A 19230-nucleotide genomic window follows, 5' to 3' on the forward strand; every position below is an offset into this window, starting at 1 on the left:
GATTTCTGGTTTTAACGCTCACACCTTTTTCATGTTTTCAGTTTCCAAGGCCATACGTTCTTGAATTTACTCCCTAAACATCCCTGGTTTTCAAATTCCCTTTGTTTGTTCAGGATATTCCTTGAAACTTACTTCTTTGGCCAGTTTTGGGTCACTTGTCCGAATATGTCCATAAGTGCCTGGTATTAAATATTGTTGTGTGACAACCTTGTGTAATATGTCAGATCATTGGATTGAATCAAAAATGTGAAAACATTTAAATTGTTCTTCTGGAAAACATCACTCATCTTTCACGCTCATTTGGTAACTCCTTACCGAATATCATTGCAAGTGTGACTTCCCCACACAACCTGCACTGGTTCAGAAATGTCAAACATCAAATTCTCCAGATGTAAGTGAGGATTGGCAAGAGTTACTGATACCTTTGGAGAGAGATCCAAAGTTCATGTATCTGGATATGGTGAATGAATAGACAATAGGTGCTGGAGTAGTTCATTCGGCCCTTCGAGCAAGCACCACCATTCATTACGATCATGGCTGATCATCCACAATCAGTATCCTGTTCCTGCCTTATCCCCATAACCCTTGATTCCACTATCTTTACGAGCTCTATCCATCTCTTTCTTGAAAGTATCCAGAGAGTTGGCCTCCACTGCCTTCCAGTGCATTCCATATATCCACCACTCTCTGTGTGAAGAAGTTTTTCCTCAACTCTGTTCTAAATGGCCTACCTCTTATTTTTAAACTGTGTCCTCTGGTTCTGGACTCACCCATCAGCGGAAACATGCTTCCTGCCTCCAGAGTGTCCAATCCCTTAATAATCTTATACGCCTCAATCAGATCCCCTCTCATCCTTCTAAACTCAAGTGTATACAAGTCCATTCGCTCCAATCTTTCAACATATGATAGTCCTGCCATTCCAGGAATTAACCTCATGAACCTACGCTGCACTCCCTCAATAGCCAGAATGCCCTTCCTCAAATTTGGAGACCAAAACAGCACACAATACTCCAGGTGCGGTCTTACCAGGGCCCTGTACAGCTGGAGAAGGACCTCTTTGCTCCTGTCCTCAATTCCTCTTGTTATGAAGGCCAGCATGCTATTAACTTTCTTCACTAGTTGCTGTACCTGCATGCTTGTTTTCATTGTCTGATGTACAAGAACACCTAGATCTCGTTGTACTTCCCCTTTACCGAACTTGACTCCATTGAGATAGTAATCTGCCTTCCTGTTCTTGCCACCAAAGTGTATAACCACACATTTATCCACATTAAACTGCATCTGCCACGCATCCGTCCGCTCACCTAGCTTGTCCAACTCACCCTGTATTCTCATAACATCCTCACATTTCACACTGCCACCCAACTTTGTGTCATCACCAAATTTGCTAATATTACTTCTAATGCCTTCGTCTATATCATTATTATATATTGTAAACAGCTGCGGTCCCAGCACAGGAGCTTGTGGTACCCCACTTGTCACTGCCTGCCATTCTGAAAGGGACCCATTTGTCACTACTCTTTGCTTCCTGTCAGCCAGCCAATTTTCACTCCAACTCAGTATTTTTCCCCCAATACCATGTACCCTAATTTTGTTCACCAATCTCCTATGCGGGACTTTATCAAAGGCTTTCTGAAAGTTCAGGTACACTACATCCACTGGTTCTCTCTTATCCATCTTCATATGGACATGGTGCAGAACTTGTTGGGTAATATAAGCTCAGAAACAGAACAGCGATGGCTTCCTTCTGACTCGAGAGGGTCTAACTTTACTTTTTAATTGAAAAATGTTCAGGTTCATTTATAGTTCTTCACGGAGAATGAATTGTTGAACTTATTCAGCTGCATGTGTCCAATAAATTTCTTTAGATGTGAGGTCAAAGAAATTAAAAACTATTCCTCATCCTCCCACAGACTTTGTCTCACTGTTAAGGTGCCTACTCATGGACCTAGGGGATCCAGGTATATGATTATTTGAAGTTTACATCCCATTTAGACAGTGGTTAAACATGCTTTTGGCACGCCAGCCTTCATTGCTCAATTGTTTCAGTTGCGGAGTTGGGAAGTCATATTGAGGTTGGACAGGATGTTGATGAGACCTCTTCTGGAATACAGTGTGCGTATTCTGTCGCACAATTACAGGAGGCATATTATGAAGCTGGCGAGTGTTAAGAAGAGGTTTACCAGGATGTTGCCTGGTATGGAAGCTTTGATTTATAAAGAAAGGTCGGATAGACTTTGACTTTTCTCGCTGGTGCTTAGGAGGTTGAGAGGCGGCCTGTTAGAAGTTCATAAAATAATGAGACATGTAGATAGTATGAATTGTGGTCGTCATTTCCCAAGGATGGGAGATTTCAAGACTAGGGGATGTTTTTAAGTTGCGAGGAGATTATTTAATAAAAAAGATATGTGAGGCAGAACTTTGCAATGGCTGTGAATAAAACAATGACAAGTTCCATCAGAGAAACAGGTGGCAAAGAAACAGGTGACAGTGAAGCAGGCACGTGAGGGCGAATGCGTTTCGTTTGCCAGTGACATTCACCGCTTCACAAAGTGGGGAACATTGAAGTGCAGCAGTGATGGTGATTATTTTGCAGGATATTCACCTTGCAAATGGTTTTTCCGTCAGTATCCCTGATTACATCACAATCGACAGGATGAAAGCTGCAGCAAGACGTGTGGAGCCAGTGGTGTAATTGATGCTGTGTCAGAATTTGGATTGGAATATTGGAATATTGTATCTTCTCTCGCTCGAGTGAAGTTGACAGCTTTTCTACCCTTGCAAATTGACAGACGCTCCCAAAGAGGAATGTCTGCCCAGCACTGTTTTTGTCAGGTTCCCAGCAGCTGAAGTGAATGGATTGCTGGGTTTTGGAAATTGAAAATTGAAATTGAAAGGTAAATGAGTAACATGAGTGTGGGGCTACTTCAGCTCATTGTATATTTCATATCCCAGCTCATGGCAACGGTACCCATTGTCAGGAGAAACTGCTTGTGTTCCACATAAAGCTGCCTTTTGTTGGGAAACCTTGTGTACGGCAGGAGAAGCAGGTAGAACATTGTGTGTATAATATCACAAAGACTGACACTGAGCCACACATTAAACAGTAGAGTTAACAAGTAAAGTTGTAAACTTGCTCACCCAGTTGGCTTGTTTTCGTTTAGACTTTTCGTCACCATGCGAGGTAACGTCATGGGTGAGACTTCCGATGAAGTGATGTTGTTCTTCTCCACTTGGAATTTATACTGCCTGGTCCATTCCGGTGACTTCTGTCATTGTGTATTCTGTTCTGTATGGGTTGCATATGGGGTCCAATTCTATATGTTTGCCGACTGCATTATGGATTGAGAACCATGCCTCTAGAAATTCCCATGTGTGTCTGTGTTTGGATTGCACTACTACGGTTATGTTGTTCCAGTTAATCTGATGGCCTTCATTATCCGGGTGTACTGATATGAGGGAAAGTTTGTCATGTCATTTTGCTGCCAGCTGATGTTCATGTACACTGATGGCTAGTTTCCTTCCTGTCTGTCTGATATAATGTTTGTGGCAATCGTTGCATGGTATTTTGTAAACAATGTCAGTTCTGCATGTCGTGGGTATGGTGTCTTTAATCCTTGAGAATGTTTGTCGTAGCATGGCTTTGGGCTTGTGTGCTACCTTAATTCCTAGTGGTCATAGGAGTTGTCAGTTCTGATATGTTCTTGATGTACGGCCGTGTGTCCAGTGTGTTAGGGCATAATGTGTCCTCTTCGTGTTGCTGTTTAGTCAGTACCTGTGGATGAAATTGCAGGGATATCCATTCAAAGCGAAGAATTTGGATTGGTGTTCTTCCTCTTTCTGCATGGTTCTGGGTCGTTGCAATGAGTGGTGGCCCGTTTAAATAGTGTCGTGACACAGCTTAGTTTGTGCACCACTGACCTGAGTTAGTTGCCAGATTAAAAGTATCCGAGCCCCTCGAGGCACTGACCCGAGTTGTGATGTGCAAAGGACAACACACAAACGAGATCGAATGTGATCTGTATGCCAGACTAAACAGTGAAGACTGGTCATCAGCACCCACAATGGCCTGAGGTTGTTATCACTGGACACTTAATCCAGAGACCCAGATAGTACTTTGGGGACTTGTGTTTGAATCCAGTTGCAGCAGATGGCGGAATTTGAATTCAATACAAACCTGGAATTAAGCGTCTAATGATGAGCATGAATCTGTTGTCCTTTAAGGGAAGTAAACTGCCATTCTTGCTTACATGTAACTCCTGACCCACAGCAATGTGGTTGACTCTTAACTGCTCTCTGGACATTTGGGAATTGGTAATAAATGTTACCCTATCCAGTGATGCCCTCATCCCGTGAATGAATTTAAAAAGTACGTCAGGAATTCCTCCTGTATGGAATGATAACTGATTCGCTTTGCCCAATCTTTATGCAGACTGAAGTCACCTGACTCTTGAAGTCAGTGACCTTTCATCATAGTTAGAGCTCTCCCTTTCTGCTGGTGTCTTCAATTTCCTTTTTAGTGCCTTCTGCTAAAATTACCACGCGAGTTGACTGGGGTGTATATACATTGACCACTGTCAATTTCTGTCCCTTGATGTTTCTAAACTGTACCCAGACTCCATTTCACCAGAACTAATATCCATTGTCATTACCATATTAATTTTATTTGTCAGTCCTTCCAAGAAACTGAATACCCCTGGAGCCCAGCTTCAGACATCGTAGATATTTTGGTTTCTGATTTACCAAAACATCCTGGATTCTGGAAAAGTCTGAGTTCAGTAGAAATTAGCAGTTGTAACACTGCTATGTAAGAAAGAAGGAGGAGCAAAAATGAGGAATAAAGCCAGTTAACATGACTTCAATCAGTTGGGAAAGTGCTTAATAATGTCTCTTCATTAAGTATGTTTCAGCAATGCTTTTAAAACAAAAATCGTATCATCTGATTAAATCAACGTGGTCAATCCAGAAGAAGACATTCCATGATGGAGACAGGGCAGTTGCGGGTAAGTTCAAGGTCACCCTGGGGCCAGGCATGTTTGACAATTTCATTCCTTTTTGATAGTCAAACAAGTGAGGTCGCAAAGAGGAAACCAACAGCTGCATAACACTTGGATTCCCAAGAGGCATTTTGTAGGGTGTCACACTGATGGCTAATAGATAAGATAAGGGCTCTGGAACTGAAGGTAATGTCTGAGCATGAATAGAGAGGTGGTGAACATGTAGGACATAACACTAAGTGTTGTTGTGACTGTGATGAGAGGAGTGCAAAGGATTCGAAGGTGAATATAAAGGTTAAATTAACCTCAGGGATGTTTTTAAGGGACTTTGAGGACAGATGAGACCATCCATCCTCTTGGCAGCTGACCAGCCAGTCTGGCCACCAAATAAATTAACAGATGTATTGGTCACATGTGGGCAGGCCTCCTGGTGCCTTCACCCCCATGGGCAATATACCAGGAAGGCTGTTATGGGAAGATGGTGAAGATGGGAAACTGCATCCATGACATGATGCCCACGTTTACAAACAAGCCCTCCCCACATGACAACCGCGTACACGGAGATGAAGTGGAAAACAGCAGGTAACTGCTCGAACAGGTTTTGTGTTCTTTCTCGGGAAGGTTTTCTTTTAAAAAAGAATAAGCCCAGTGATGTCACAATGGTTTGCCTGTGATGTCATAAACACAAAGAAGAATAAACAATAACTGCTGTGTGTCTTCACTTCATGTTGAGACAACGTGAGGTGAACATTGCAGACTTGTAGCTCTGCAGTTTCAAGTGCGCATCGCTTATTTCTTTTCTCTCCCTCATCAGTGTAATTAGAACTAACACTAATTGAAGCGAAGCGAAAGGAGCAATACCTTCGTGGTATCACTCTTGGTTGTGAGAAGAGTTTTGAGGTAATTTGACTTCAATATATACTGGACATTATTTGTAAAGAAATTTGATTTTAGTGATGTGAAAATGATGTGAATTTGGGGTAACCTGATTGAATTAATGTGTGTATGTTGTGGGTCGCAATGGTTCCAGTACTTGCCAAAACCAAAATTATATTGGCCACATTTTTGTGTCCACTCTTTGATGGGGCAAAATGTTTCTTCTGGTCTTTGCTGAAGGTGATATTAGCAGGGAAAATGTTCATCTCAGATGACCATAAGATCCCATTATCACAACAATTCGCAAAAAAAACAAGAATGGAATTCTCCTGTATAAATCATCTACTATTTATCCCTCAGTGAATGTTGTTTCAATGGAAAAGCTCATCATTACCAATTGTTATTCATGAAAACGTGCTTTCTGCATGTTAACCAGTGCCTTTCCTACATTACAGCAGCCAAAAAATAGTATTTAGATGAAAAAGGCCCTTTGGGAAATCATTCCAGATGTTCAAGGTGTTGGATCAGAGCAAAGCTTTGTTGAGTTTCATTTTGAACTGAAGTATCTGAAGGGTGATGCCCTGGCTGCTCAGTTGACAAGTTAAAATGTTAAATTGTTGAAGGAAGACCAAGTAGATAGTGAAGGCGCAAATGAATATTTGACATATGTAATGAGGCTGAAGTCAGCAGTTGATATTTTTTGGTCTAGTATTTAAGTGTAATCGTACTCTTTCTCTTTTCATGTTGAATTTGGTTTTTACTTTTATGGTGTTTTCATTTGTCTTTTAGGTTTGACGATACTTCACCTTTCTCATTCCTCAGACTCCAACCCACTTTGATTCTGAAAGGTATGAGTTATCATTAATTTTTCACAAAGCACAAGCTTCAATCCAGTTCCTTGTCTCCCTGTGTTCAGTCAGGCATCGACTCACTTATTCCAGACCTCACATGGAAATTTGCCTTGAGAGACAATGGGAACTGCAGATGCTGGAGAATCCAAGATAACAAAGTGTGGAGCTGGATGAACACAGCAGGGAACTGCAGCAGCTTGGCCTGCTGTGTTCATCCAACCCCACACTTTGTTATCTTGGAAATATTCCTGCTCCTTTGTTCCATTTGCTCATACTCATCTCTGACATATTAAATTAGATTAGATTCCCTACGGTGTGGAAACAGGCCCTTCAGCCCAACAAGTCCAAACCGCCCCTTGAAGCATCCCACCCAGACCCATCTTCCTTTCACCCACACACCCCTCAACACTACGGGCAAATTAGCATGGCCGATCCACCTAGCCTACACATCTTTGGACTGTGGGAGCACCCAGGGGAAACCCATGCAGACACGGGGAGAATATGCAAACTCCACACAGTCAGCCTGAGCCTGGAATCGAGCCCGGGTTCCTGGCACTGTGAGGCTGCAGTGCTAATCACTAAGCCACCGTGCCTCCCATATCCAACGAGATTAAAACAGCAGCGGTCCACGACACCTGTGAAAAGTGGTAGTTGTCAGCCGTGCATCAATGACAGCAGCCTGACCCTGGAGTCAGACAGTTCTCAATGTAATATCTTTGAGCACAATGAGGACTGATGTGGCAGCCCCCTTGTGCGACCTTGACAGACTGAGCAATAGGTGACTCGACATCTAACTGATGTCTCGACAGTTTCCCAACTGTTTTCTCCCCACTCCCCACACCGGGCTCGGTCTCCCACTGGGCTGACTGTGTCCCACTCACTGGACTGCAGAGGTGTGGACTCTGAGAAGCTGACTGCCCCGGGTGTCCATCTGGCAGAGCCCATTACCCTGTATTAATGCCAGAGACTGCTCTTGGTGAACCTATCCTGCGTGAAGGCAGCCTCCCTTGCTTTGACTCTGGGTTACTCCCTTTAGGTTCTGAGACAGTGCTTCCAGGGTGTGTAGAGTGATTTTTATTCATATATTGATGTGAAAGCTTTGTTGATTTTTATTTTGAGTGGCCTAAAAAGTCTGAATCCTGACGTCCGTGTTGGCTCAGTTAGGATTTTAAAGTTGTGTTTTCTAAGCAAGAGCAACGTGATATCAGAAGAGCAAACAGATCATGGACAGATGTAACTGCACTGAAGTCAGCATTTTATCTTTTTTGGTCCAATATTTAATTTTTTTATGGCAGTCTTTCTCTTTACATGTTGAATTTGGTTTTGTCTGTCATGATGTTTTCATTTATCTTATAGATTTGACTGTTGTTTCCGGTCAGTCAGCTTGCCGAAGCAGTCAGATTTCCGTCATACTACTCTGAATAAAAATGGTATGCACTATCCTTGGTTTTTCACACACAACAAATTCCAATCCCCTGATTATTTATTCTTCATATTCCTATATACCATCTAACACTCACTCACTCGCACGGTCTTCCACAATGTGCAAGATGTTTTATATATTTGGTCACAGGTTTGTCCTGTTTCATTTTGAAGGAGCTGAAATGTTTGAAGGCTGATGCTCTCATCTGCTCACTTGGCCTTTTAAAGTTTCAATTGTTCTAAGGAAGAGCAAGGTGATATTGAAAGAGTAAATAAACAATTGTGTTGACCATGAGGGTTTGTCCTTCTCAACTTCTCCCCGTGCCTGACATGCAGGTTAAACAACCACCAGCTGTCTCTCTCTCTCACTCATGTGAGCACAGCCCGATGATGTGGTGTGGTAATGGTGACTTTTTTTTCGAAGGTGAGTCACTTTGGAACAGACAAGCTGGGTTTTTTTGTGATAATCACTGACTGTTTATGTCAGGAAATATCTATTGCTGCACTTTTCAAATCTGAGCTATGTCCGATGGGAGTGAAATCTGGCGACAGACGTTTTTCCAAAAAATGTTGTCCAGTGGAGGTTCTGAAGTTGGAGTCTGTTGGGTTCATTCAGAACTTCAAGACTGCCATTTATGTTATGCCAGTGTATTCACGGTAGGTGGATAAATGGTGGATAAATGGAGTTAAGAGAGAAATGCATCATGATGTGATACAATGGAGCAAGCTCAAGACACCTTATTCCTATGAATTCAAAAAATATAGTTTAAGTTCTGAGATATTCAGCAAGCAAACTGTCAGACAAATGGAGTAACAAAAGTATGCTGTGTACGAGGATAGAGATCTGTTCAAACTTTTCTAATTGGTGTTAATTAAGTAAGTGATGTGTGCAAATTCTTCTTTTCAATTTAAGACTGAGATAGAATAGTCACCCAATTTACATTCACGATGAACATAGAGCAACGATATAATCATGAAGAGGAATTGTGTCCCTTGATGAGGTGTAGTTGGGGTGGTGAAAATAACTGTCATGTTTTTCATAAATTTTTAACAATCATCATGACTAGAACTAACTTATAGCCACAAACTGGAGTGTGTTAATAGGGGTTAAGAGTGGACATTAGATGGTGTTTCAATCACTGGCCACTTTCCACTGCTCTGCCACATGCTGTGCCTGTCAACCTTCAGATAACGAAGTCCAAATTTGAACCAGATTTGCAAACCAATTCCTGAATTCGAAACAAGAAGAGAACATGACATCTGTCAGGCAAGCTAGTGTGTTGTGGCATTTTGACTACGAGAGGGAAATAAAACAATGTTCATGTGGAACTCTACTTAATATTTGAAACCTGAATGTGCACACTTCAGTTGATTCTCTCCGCTGCATAATTAACTTCAACTCTTCCATCCTGCTTTTATTGACATATTAATATCTGCTTGAGAGATTTCCTCCATGCCTGCTGATTGCTTACTGACTGCATGTGTACAATATACTGTGAAAACACACCAGTTTTGATTTATCGCCGCAAAAACTGTGCGTTCAGGGACCGTGATTTACTGTGCTCGATTATATTTTTTTTCCTTTTTGCTGGCATTGTGAAAACTTAGAACACTGGAGGGCACATCCTTCCATAGATATCCTGCCCTTTCTTCTGTTACACCGTGCAATGAATGAGAAGGAAAGGAGCGGGAAGAATGATTATGAAGTAAATTTGAGTAGGGGAGCTGATAGCCTTTTACCACAACAGCAGAACAGATGGAAGGAATGAGTAGTAGGGTGAGAGAGAAAGGAACAGAGATTTCACCATTAAAAATGTTGAAGGCAATGTATTGACAGCTGGTAGCCTTTATTTTAGTAATGGATTGCACCCATTCAATAGTTTTGCTCTTTTAATATTTAAACATGGACATTACATAATTTCTCTTACTGAGATTGTCATCATGGTCATAAAATATCAATTTATTTTTAATGTTATTTGTCTTACTGGATCAAAATATTATGACACAAACAATTTGAGCTTCAAAATCTCCCCTTCCCCTACCGCATCCCAATACCAGCCCACCTCGTCCCCGCCTCCCTAACCTGTTCTTCCTCTCACCTATCCCCTCCTCCCACCCCAAGCAACACACCCATTTCCTTCTGTCTAACCTCATCCCAACCCCTTGACCTGTCCGACCTCCCCAGCCTGACCTATCCCCTCCCTACCTCCCCACCTAAAATCACCTCTACTGGGTCCACTCCTGCCTCGAAACTTGTCTGTCTCCTCTCCACCTATATTCTCCTCTACCCATCTTCGATCCGCCTCCCCCTCTCTCCCCATTTATTTCAGAACCCTCTCCCCCTCCCCCTTTTCTGATGGAGGGTCTAGGCCCGAAACGTCAGCTTTTGTGCTCCAAAGATGCTGCCTGGCCTGCTGTGTTCATCCAGCTCCACACTTTGTTATCTTTGTTTGAAGGTTATGCTTTTCTTCAGTCATGCTTTTTTATACTTGTGTGGGGTAAAGTTCTTAAAACGGCAACTTCATTTAATTGAAACACATTTTGTACAGTTTTCTATTACTTGGAACATGTCTTGGAAATACATTTCCTGTGAATACAGACGATTCATAATTCTGAGAGAACCGGCCAGCTACTCTGGCAAAGTTGAGAGGTTCACATTGGATTTCAAATTTCAAATCAGGCTCCTTCAAGAGTGCTCCAATTCCCTCCTTTGCTGACATGCTCCACCCTGACCCCTGCCCAATCCCAAAGGTATATTCATCTGCTGACATGAAGGAAACTGAATTTGATATCGGGGTGCTTGATGTGATTTGAACTTTGTGAGAGTTCTTAATTTCTTTTGCACACTCCACAGTATCAAGTATGATAACCCTTAGGCAGCACATTGGAAGAGACCTTGCATGGCACGAGTTGTGGAACAAAAAAAAACAGAGGTTTCCTTTTGCTTCAGTTTCTCCCTCCTTCTATTTTCCGCCAAGTCAGCAAACATTTTACACCTCTCTGCTTTCCTTCCAGTTATGTAAGCTTGCTTTCAAGAGTAATTAGATTCCTCAAAACAATATTGTTCAGAAATGTGAAGTCAGTGATATTGTTAGCAGAGAATTCAAACAGGATTGAAGCCAGACTGTCGTGGTTCCTGTTGCTTGCTGTGGCCTCGAGCTGTAGACAGAAGTTGCTGCACATAATTCCACATTTTCTCTGTTGTGGAAACTTTCTGGCCCGTCTGATGACTGGATTAAAGTAGAAATTGAGAAATAGTGGGTAGTCAGCTGAAGGGATTTAATATTAAATGTTTATTTTCTTAAAATGATGGTTTAATATTCTTGAGATCGATACAAAATAACTCCAAGGCTCAAATTTCTGTTTTGTATGAATCTAGCTGGCTATGTTTCTGTGATGTTTTGACTTTAACTTTGTGTTTTTTTTAATGGTTCAAGCAATACATGAAGTGACCAGCTGCTTTATCATTGGATTGAACATATTGTATCTCCTCATCAATGGTATTCCCCTCCAACCCTTCAATGCTCATATCTTTGCACTTCTAATTCCGGCCACTTTGATCTTCCCTGCATGCTTGATCTTCTTTATTCTGTCATTGGTGTGTTCAGCTACCCAGTTCTGGGACACTCTTCCAAAACATCTCCTCTTTGTCCTCAAAACCAATCTTTCTGACCAAGCTTTTGGTGACCTGTCCTAGTTTTAGCTTCATGAATCTTGGAGCGATTTTTAAATGATTATGTAAATGTGAAGCATTTTGAAATGTTTCTACCATGTCAGAGATCTATACAAATAAACGTTGTTCCTGCATCATATTTACTTTTTAAATTTGTATTCTCTGTAGGCATCAGGAGATGAGCTTCCATCACATCTCGCTGTCGATACCTTCAACGTTCAAATTCTTAACTCTGAGACCTCAAAAAGACTCGTCAAAAATTTTGTAATCGCTCTCATGAACAAGGAGCGTTTCTACATCCGCACATTCTTTTCGACATACAAAGCATATACCACTGCTGAAAGTGTGTTGTACATCCTCCTGGACAAGTGAGCATAAATATAATGAGCATCTCCTTTGTTTAATGGTAATGATAGAAAAGTATGTTCTGTCGAGTAATCTTTGTTATTAATCCTTCTGGCAATGAATCGCTGAAACTAGCCATCTGGAAACAACTCTCAGTAAACTGAGAATCTCGACCCAACCCTCAGTAAGGGAGACTATTTTTTGTTCATTGAAGACACGAACTTACCTGCACCCCAATCCCTTGGACGTTAAGCTCTGCAAATTTGGGCTTTAACGTTCATCCAGTTTCATCAGAAAAGTCCACATTTTTTAAAGTATTCTGGAGGATTTTATCCTCCACACAGATGGTTTTATCCTCCACCTTCTGCCTAAAAGGTCCAGATTCAAATTCTATCTCCTATGTCACGTGTCAAAATAAGTTCGAATAACTTGATTAAAAGTAATTAGACTTGAAGTCCTCAATAAAGAGAGACTGCAGTGGGACTGATGAGCTTGTTTGTTTACAAGAAGGCAAAGCAGTCGTTCAGCTCTCCTGTTTTGTGCCCCCATCGCCTTCCAATATCCCTGATCCCAAATGGTGGCACAAATCATGTTTAAGCTCCCCGCTAGTGATCTGGGACAGAAGTGAATAAAACAGACTCACAAAACATCATGCTGAGACAGGTGGCAATGTATTTTTGATTATTTTTTCGCAATAATGAAGCGATCGAGAACCAGTACAATACAACGATTAAAAAGTGTGGTGAATGTATTAGGACAATGTCTAGACCTTGGTATTAAAGATAAACAGTGACGTTGACTTCCTTCAATGCTTTTTATGTAGTTTGGAGCTTCCTACAACTATGTTTGGAATGTTTAAGTTTCTGCATGTAGTGACTGGAAAGATGTTATTTTTATTGAAAGAAGCCTATCACTTGTCTGTAGTAACAAAGTGTGGAGCTGGATGAACACAGCAGGCTAAGCAGCATCTTAGGAGCACACACGCTGACGTGTCAGGCCTAGACCCAGCTTTTGTGCTCCGAAGATGCTGCTTGGCCTGCTGTGTTCATCCAGCTCCACACTTTGTTATCTCGGATTCTCCAGCATCTGCAGTTCCCATTATCTCTGATCAATTGTCTGTAAGTGTGTGTTGGGCATAACAATCAAAGTTTGGAAGCTGAGTTCAGGGTGAGGAACCTTCATTGCAAAACTGAAATGTTGGTCAAATGAATGTCTGCTTCCAACTGAAATATGCAGGAATACCACAATTCTGTAATAATGGGTGAAATGTTTTTCAAATGACATCAGTGATGGTTTCTCTTGTCACCTCAGTTTTTATACATTAGTTTTTTTGCATGTTGGGTGAGCATTGAACAGTTTATGTACTTCACAAATGGTGCTTTGTGGTAACTTATAAAAACTCAGTTCGGGGACAAAGCGATTCTCACCACTGCTGACCTTCAATTGATGTACCTCTGACATTAGAGGGATATCCCTGGGTAGGAAAATTTTCCCAAATGTGCTATAGTTATAAAATTTGAGAAAATCAGCAAATAACCAGAGATGATTAGATTTTTCTTCAAAGCAGTAAGCTAATGAGCTGGCTTTCATGAACCCAGTGGATTGCAGAAATCGATCCAGCTGGACCTTTCAAAAGTGAATTTGGGTTTCTCTTTTTGCCTGTTGCCAAAATATTCTCTTTCTTTGCTCAAGTAAATAAATGTTCCAGCAGAATAATTCCAGCAATAAGCTTCTGAGTTTTTAAAAAAAAGATGACCCATACTTGCCGTAGAATTTGAAACATCACAGCTCACTCATGTGTCTCATGTTATCTCTCAGAGGTGAGATAGTCGACAACGATTCTTCGCAGGTTATTATTTTCTTATTTGCTTTTGTGTTAGGCCGGTGGTCATCTTAGATGATGGTATTCTTTTAAAGGTAAAGCGAAAATTTCGTAAAACCAAGAATCTCAGCAAACTGTGGTTTGTTGAAATTTGAGGAGTTTGGTTCTCATTAAACTCTAAGGTAGCTGTGGTTAAGACAATCATCTGTTATATTTCCTGTCTCCTCCTTTCACAATGTAGCTGTTTATTACTTTGGCTGCTTAGATCTCTAACTTGTCCATTGTCTTTTGGTGAAAGTCTCCATCTGCAGGGAGATTCTTGGAGTTTTTAAAAAGTCAGCAACAAAATGGCTTCCATGCCATTCAAAAGTTCAAACCCATTTTACCAATTGGACAGATTTTGTGTTTAAGATTAGTGTTTGAGCCAACCATTTTAATTCGGCTAAAAGATCATCATAATTCAACGGATGTTTATAGTATCCGTTCACCTCACACGCACCCTACATTTCAAAATTTTCCTTTATCCGTGGTGAAAGGGAGAAACAGTCTGACTAGTTGCTCCAGTTATTTTGGTGTTCTGTAATTAGATCCAGGGAATTCATCTCTCTTTACGTGAGTTTTCTCATTTACTGAGGTTTTTATTTGAGACTGAGAATTAACTTGAGTTCAAAATGGTTAGGATCGTATAGTATGAGTATAATTTTAAAAATCTGTTCCTGCCCAAGTTTTCCAAGTGTTGACGATCAGTCCATGACTTCTGAAGGAATGAATTTATGACTGACAGATTTGGTGACGTGACAAAGATGCGCTCAAAAAATTAACCTTAGAGGACTTCGGAATACTGCAGAGAAATATAGGCTTAGCAAGTAGTCAACGATCTGACAAATAGAGTTGTATATGGGTAAATTTGAAGTCCATTTTGGCAGAAAGAATAGCAGTTTTGTTTTTATTGAAGGAGATTGCATTGCTCTGAGATAGAGTGGAATCTGGGTATCCTCGTGCATGAATCACAAAATGATTGCGAACAGACACATTAAGTAATTTGGAAAGCAATTAAATGTTTTCATTTTATCATGAGGGAATTTAAGCACAAAATTAGGGATCACTGGTCAGCCAATATCTTGAATGATTTTCTCTGTATTAGTCAGTGTATTTCAAGGATGGAAGTCAATATAGTAGACACAGTTCAGAGCAGGTTTACCAGAATAACACCAAGACTAAGTGACTTGTCTTACAAGGAAAATTTGCACAGGTAAGGCTTGCATCATTTGGTGTTTAGGGAAGGAAGAGGCAATGAGATTGAAACAAAAAAAACTGACGATTTGGACAGGGTAGACATGGAGACAATGTTTCCTCCTGGAGAAGAGACTAGAATGAAGGGGAGTGTCCAAAGGGCAGTGGTTGTCAATTTAAAACAGTGATTTTTTTAATCTCTCACAATGTAGGTATTCTTTGGAGTTTTCTTCCAGAAAAGATGGGAAAAGCAGAGCTCTGGAATATTGTAAATGCAAAGGTAAATAGATTCTTGTTGAGGGAGAGGAGGTGAAAGGTCATTAGGAGAGGCAGGAATGTAGATTTGACGTGACGATCAGATGAGACAGAACCACATTGAATGCTTTACTCTTCCCTGTTTGTATGGGATGAGGCAGGTATGCTGTAAAATGCCAAATTGGAGTTTCAGTGCAAAGTATTCACAAACTCGGTAATCGAGGCTTCAAATGCCGAAATCCTGAACCTTCAGATGTTTTTCAGCGGCTGAATGCAAATTGCAGATTCAAGCTTGTTTAAAATCACTTAGTTTGTGCTGTCTGACCAATTGCAGATATGGAAGCTTTGACACCTCAGAGGCAGAAGAGATTCCAGTAATCGATTCAGTGAGCACAAAGTAAGCTTTAGTCTAATGTGTGATTTAGTTATTAAGTTTCATCCAAAATACAACAATGTTAAAAAACCTGATGGCACTTCCTGTATGATCTGTGGAGGGCCTTCCTCCCACAGCAATGCAGCAAACACTAGACAGCACAGTCACATTAACAAAGTTGCTTGATTGTATCAACAATCTACACAGATTTTGTTTGTTTGAAAAGAAAAGTTGTATCAACAGAAAAGATCCAAAAGTGTTGAGTGAAAAATTGCTTATCCATTCACTATTCTGATCTCCATTTGTCGCCAAACATTTAAATAGTGGAACTCTGAATTAAGGATACAACATGTTGAAGAATTGAGGTTCCTACCTCCTCCCCTACCCTCAGTCTGCCTGTGGTGTCTTTCAAATCTCCTGTGAAGGTTTTGAAGAAAAACCTACTCCCAGTACCTCTGGAAGGTGATCTATTTTATAAAAACAGTTGACCAAAGAATGAAATAGAGGCAGGGCTACAGTCTTTTCTTTGCTGTCATTAAGGTTGGTCTTACTGAGCTTACACAAAAGAGATTTGCAGGCCAATGTCCACTGTGGGAGTTGTGGAACTCTCATATTTGCAAGACAGACAGACACAAGTGGCTTTCAGCTGGTGACTTACTTCAAGCCCAGTGAGTCATTAAACCAGCTACTTTGCCCACCGCTGACAATACAGTATAATGGTCCAGAAGAGAGTTCAGCTTTCCTCCTGAACTTGCCTCCACTTTGCCACGAATGTCATGTCTCAGGCCAAGGCCAGTTGACTTGGGAAATGCAGCCCCGTATGTCGAAACACTATCTGAAGTATTTCATCGGAAAGTTGGTTGCCTTTCTATATTTGGGCCTGGAACTCTTTGTTTGAGATATAATTCGACTTTGCAACAAATATAAAATGATGAAGAAATGGATCTGATACATCCATCTCTCCCTCTCCTTCTCTCTCTCTCTTCTCTCTCTCTCTCTTTCTTTACTTCCACACCCCGGTGTCACGGTCTTATCCTGCAAACTGCAGTTGAGGGCTTTGTGGAGACAAATCACCATATTCTGTAGTTGCGTCTTGACCTGTTGTTACAAAATTAGCTGTCAATGGCTCAAAATACGGACTCAATGTCTTTCAGGTGTATGAAGATAATTTTATTGTGTCCGTAGATGTTCGCTTAAATTTACTTGATAGCACTTTTATGACCATTGGCAGAATACCTGACAGTGCAAACAACAAGGTAGATGGGAAACCATGCACTCTGAAATCTATCATGAAAGAATAAATTTGAATACAATAAGCGGCTAAGGTTTTGCTTTATTCAGAGTACAAGGAACACAAAGGAAACTGCCGATGTGTGAACAATTACTGGGTGCAAGAGTTTGTTTAAAATGACATTCTTCACAACTAATTTCAGCAGCGGAAACAATGATAACATTGCGAGCTGTGAGGAGCTTGAAAATCCAGTGCCTGCAGAGACAGTTGCTGAGATCAGAAAGTAAGTATTGATCCAAAGTGTGAGGAAATGATGCTTTAATCAGAATACAAAAATGTGAAGGGCAATTGCTGGAGGGCCACCATTTTCAGGAACATTATTTAGAGACTTTCTCCTGAAACTTAGCAGCATCTGTGGAGAGAAAGCAGAGTGGACGCTTTGAGTTAAGGTTCCCCTGTTCAGAACTTTGCATCTCTGAAGAAGTGTCGCTTGGCTCAACTTGAACTCTGTTTTCTGTCTGCAGATGCTGCAAAACCTGTTGAGTTTCTCCAGCAACGTCTGCCTTTCTTTCAGATTGTCTGCGTCTGTAGTTTTTTTTACATTAAAGAAACAGTTGGCTGTTGTTCTAATATTTGTTCTGTTCTTAGTGTTGTAAAAAGAAATTTTAGATGGAAGCTTGTGGTTCATGCTGCAGGCCTTCTGCTGGAACTGCAACCTGGAGGCCTTGGCTGATTCCAGCGGTGACCAATACAGCGATTGCTGCTGGCGTTACTCACCAGTTGACGGTTTGGCTCAGTTTTGACAGCTGCTGGTCCAGTGAAGGGGATGGCAGATCAGCATCTTTCTCAGCCCAACTGTTAATGCTGATTGTCACTGAGGTTGTGTAAGTGGGCACCATCTGGGAAATGAGGGAGGCAGTCCTTAGAAGTCAAAGAGAGTCCAGGTGTCAAAGAGAACTGGCCCATGTCACATAGCTTTGCAATGTGTAGGTGGTAAACTCCCTCCCTGCCATTTTCCTAATCCTCCTGCCTCCCATTTAAATGCCAGTGAATGATTGGGCATGCATTAACACACGAGCTTTAATGGAACATTTCTTTTCCAAACATTGGACTGTGCACTGCCGGTAAATATATTGAAAAATTTGACTCTAACTCTATTTCCAATGTTATTACATGCCCCACCTCCCCCCATCGCCCAAAAAAAAACAGATCGTGGTGTTTTGAAAACATGTGTGAAAGTTGAAATTCCCTCTTCCTTGCAACTTCCCCGGCTTCTCTTCCAGACTCAACTCCTGTCACTTGCAAACCACCTTTTAATGCTTGGAGGTGAAAATTAAATCGCTCTCTGATGAAGGGTCTAGGCCCGAAACGTCAGCTTTTGTGCTCCTGAGATGCTGCTTGGCCTGCTGTGTTCACCCAGCCTCACATTTTATTATCTCGATGTATTGTAGCCACATACATCAGAAATGTTGCCTGTTTAACAAACCCAGTTGATAAGCACTTGAAAACTTGGGAGAGCTTGTCATCTGAAGAGTGGTTGAGGGTTTTGGTTCTGTTCAGGATGGAGTTTAGAAGGATGGGAGGGAATGTCATTGAAACTTTCAGAATACTGAGAGACCTGGAAGGATTGCACATGGAATGGAGAAGATGTTTCCACTAGTAGGAGAGATTAGGACATGCTGGCGCAGTCGCACAGTGAAGAGACCAACCTTTAGAACTAAGGTAAGAAAGAATTTCTTCAGTCAGGGAGTTGCTCATCTGTGGAAAACATTGCAGAAAGCCATCGAGGCCAAGTCATTCGGTCTATTTAAGATATATAGAGAGAAGGGTTCTTGATTAATAAGAGGATCAAGGGTACCAGAAGAAGGCTGGCAATTGGGCTTGAGAAACATCACAGTCAAAATTGAATGGCAACGCAGACTCAGCAGGTCGAATGAGCTAATTCTGCCCCTATATCTTATAGTCTTATGGATCCACACTAAATACTTCAATGTTCGTTTTGTGAGTAAGTCATTTCTGGGTGCAAGTGCTTGTTTACAATGTCTTCAATTTTTGCCTTATATAGTCAGGAAGGCAAATGCAATGTTGGCATTTATTTTGAATGTTAAAACAGGGCTGTACCTCTGAGGCTTTGTAAGGCTCTGGTCAGGTC

General features: G+C 41.2%; 1 protein-coding gene across 2 annotated transcripts; it reads left to right on the forward strand.

The window, feature by feature from the left end:
- The first annotated feature begins 8112 nt into the window (after positions 1-8112).
- Positions 8113-17412, forward strand: LOC132210099 (ral guanine nucleotide dissociation stimulator-like 1). 2 transcript variants are annotated; one of them, XM_059649453.1, is made up of 4 exons: positions 8113-8154; positions 11988-12187; positions 15809-15871; positions 17281-17412. In XM_059649453.1, exons 1-4 carry the CDS (start codon positions 8152-8154, stop codon positions 17363-17365), a joined length of 351 nt encoding a protein of 116 aa, XP_059505436.1. In that variant the 5' UTR covers positions 8113-8151; the 3' UTR covers positions 17366-17412. The 2 variants fall into 2 exon arrangements, with proteins under 2 accessions (XP_059505436.1, XP_059505437.1); XM_059649454.1 differs by lacking the exon at positions 15809-15871.
- Positions 17413-19230: the final 1818 nt, after the last annotated feature.

Source organism: Stegostoma tigrinum, chromosome 10, assembly GCF_030684315.1.
Source record: "Stegostoma tigrinum isolate sSteTig4 chromosome 10, sSteTig4.hap1, whole genome shotgun sequence".
NCBI classification, from domain to species: Eukaryota; Metazoa; Chordata; class Chondrichthyes; order Orectolobiformes; family Stegostomatidae; genus Stegostoma; species Stegostoma tigrinum.

Coding starts and splice junctions, on each gene's coding strand:
- LOC132210099 (XM_059649453.1), top strand. Junction 12,188..15,808: donor TTGTACATCCTCCTGGACAA/GTGAGCATAAAT, acceptor GACCAATTGCAG/ATATGGAAGCTTTGACACCT. Junction 15,872..17,280: donor ATCGATTCAGTGAGCACAAA/GTAAGCTTTAGT, acceptor AACTAATTTCAG/CAGCGGAAACAATGATAACA.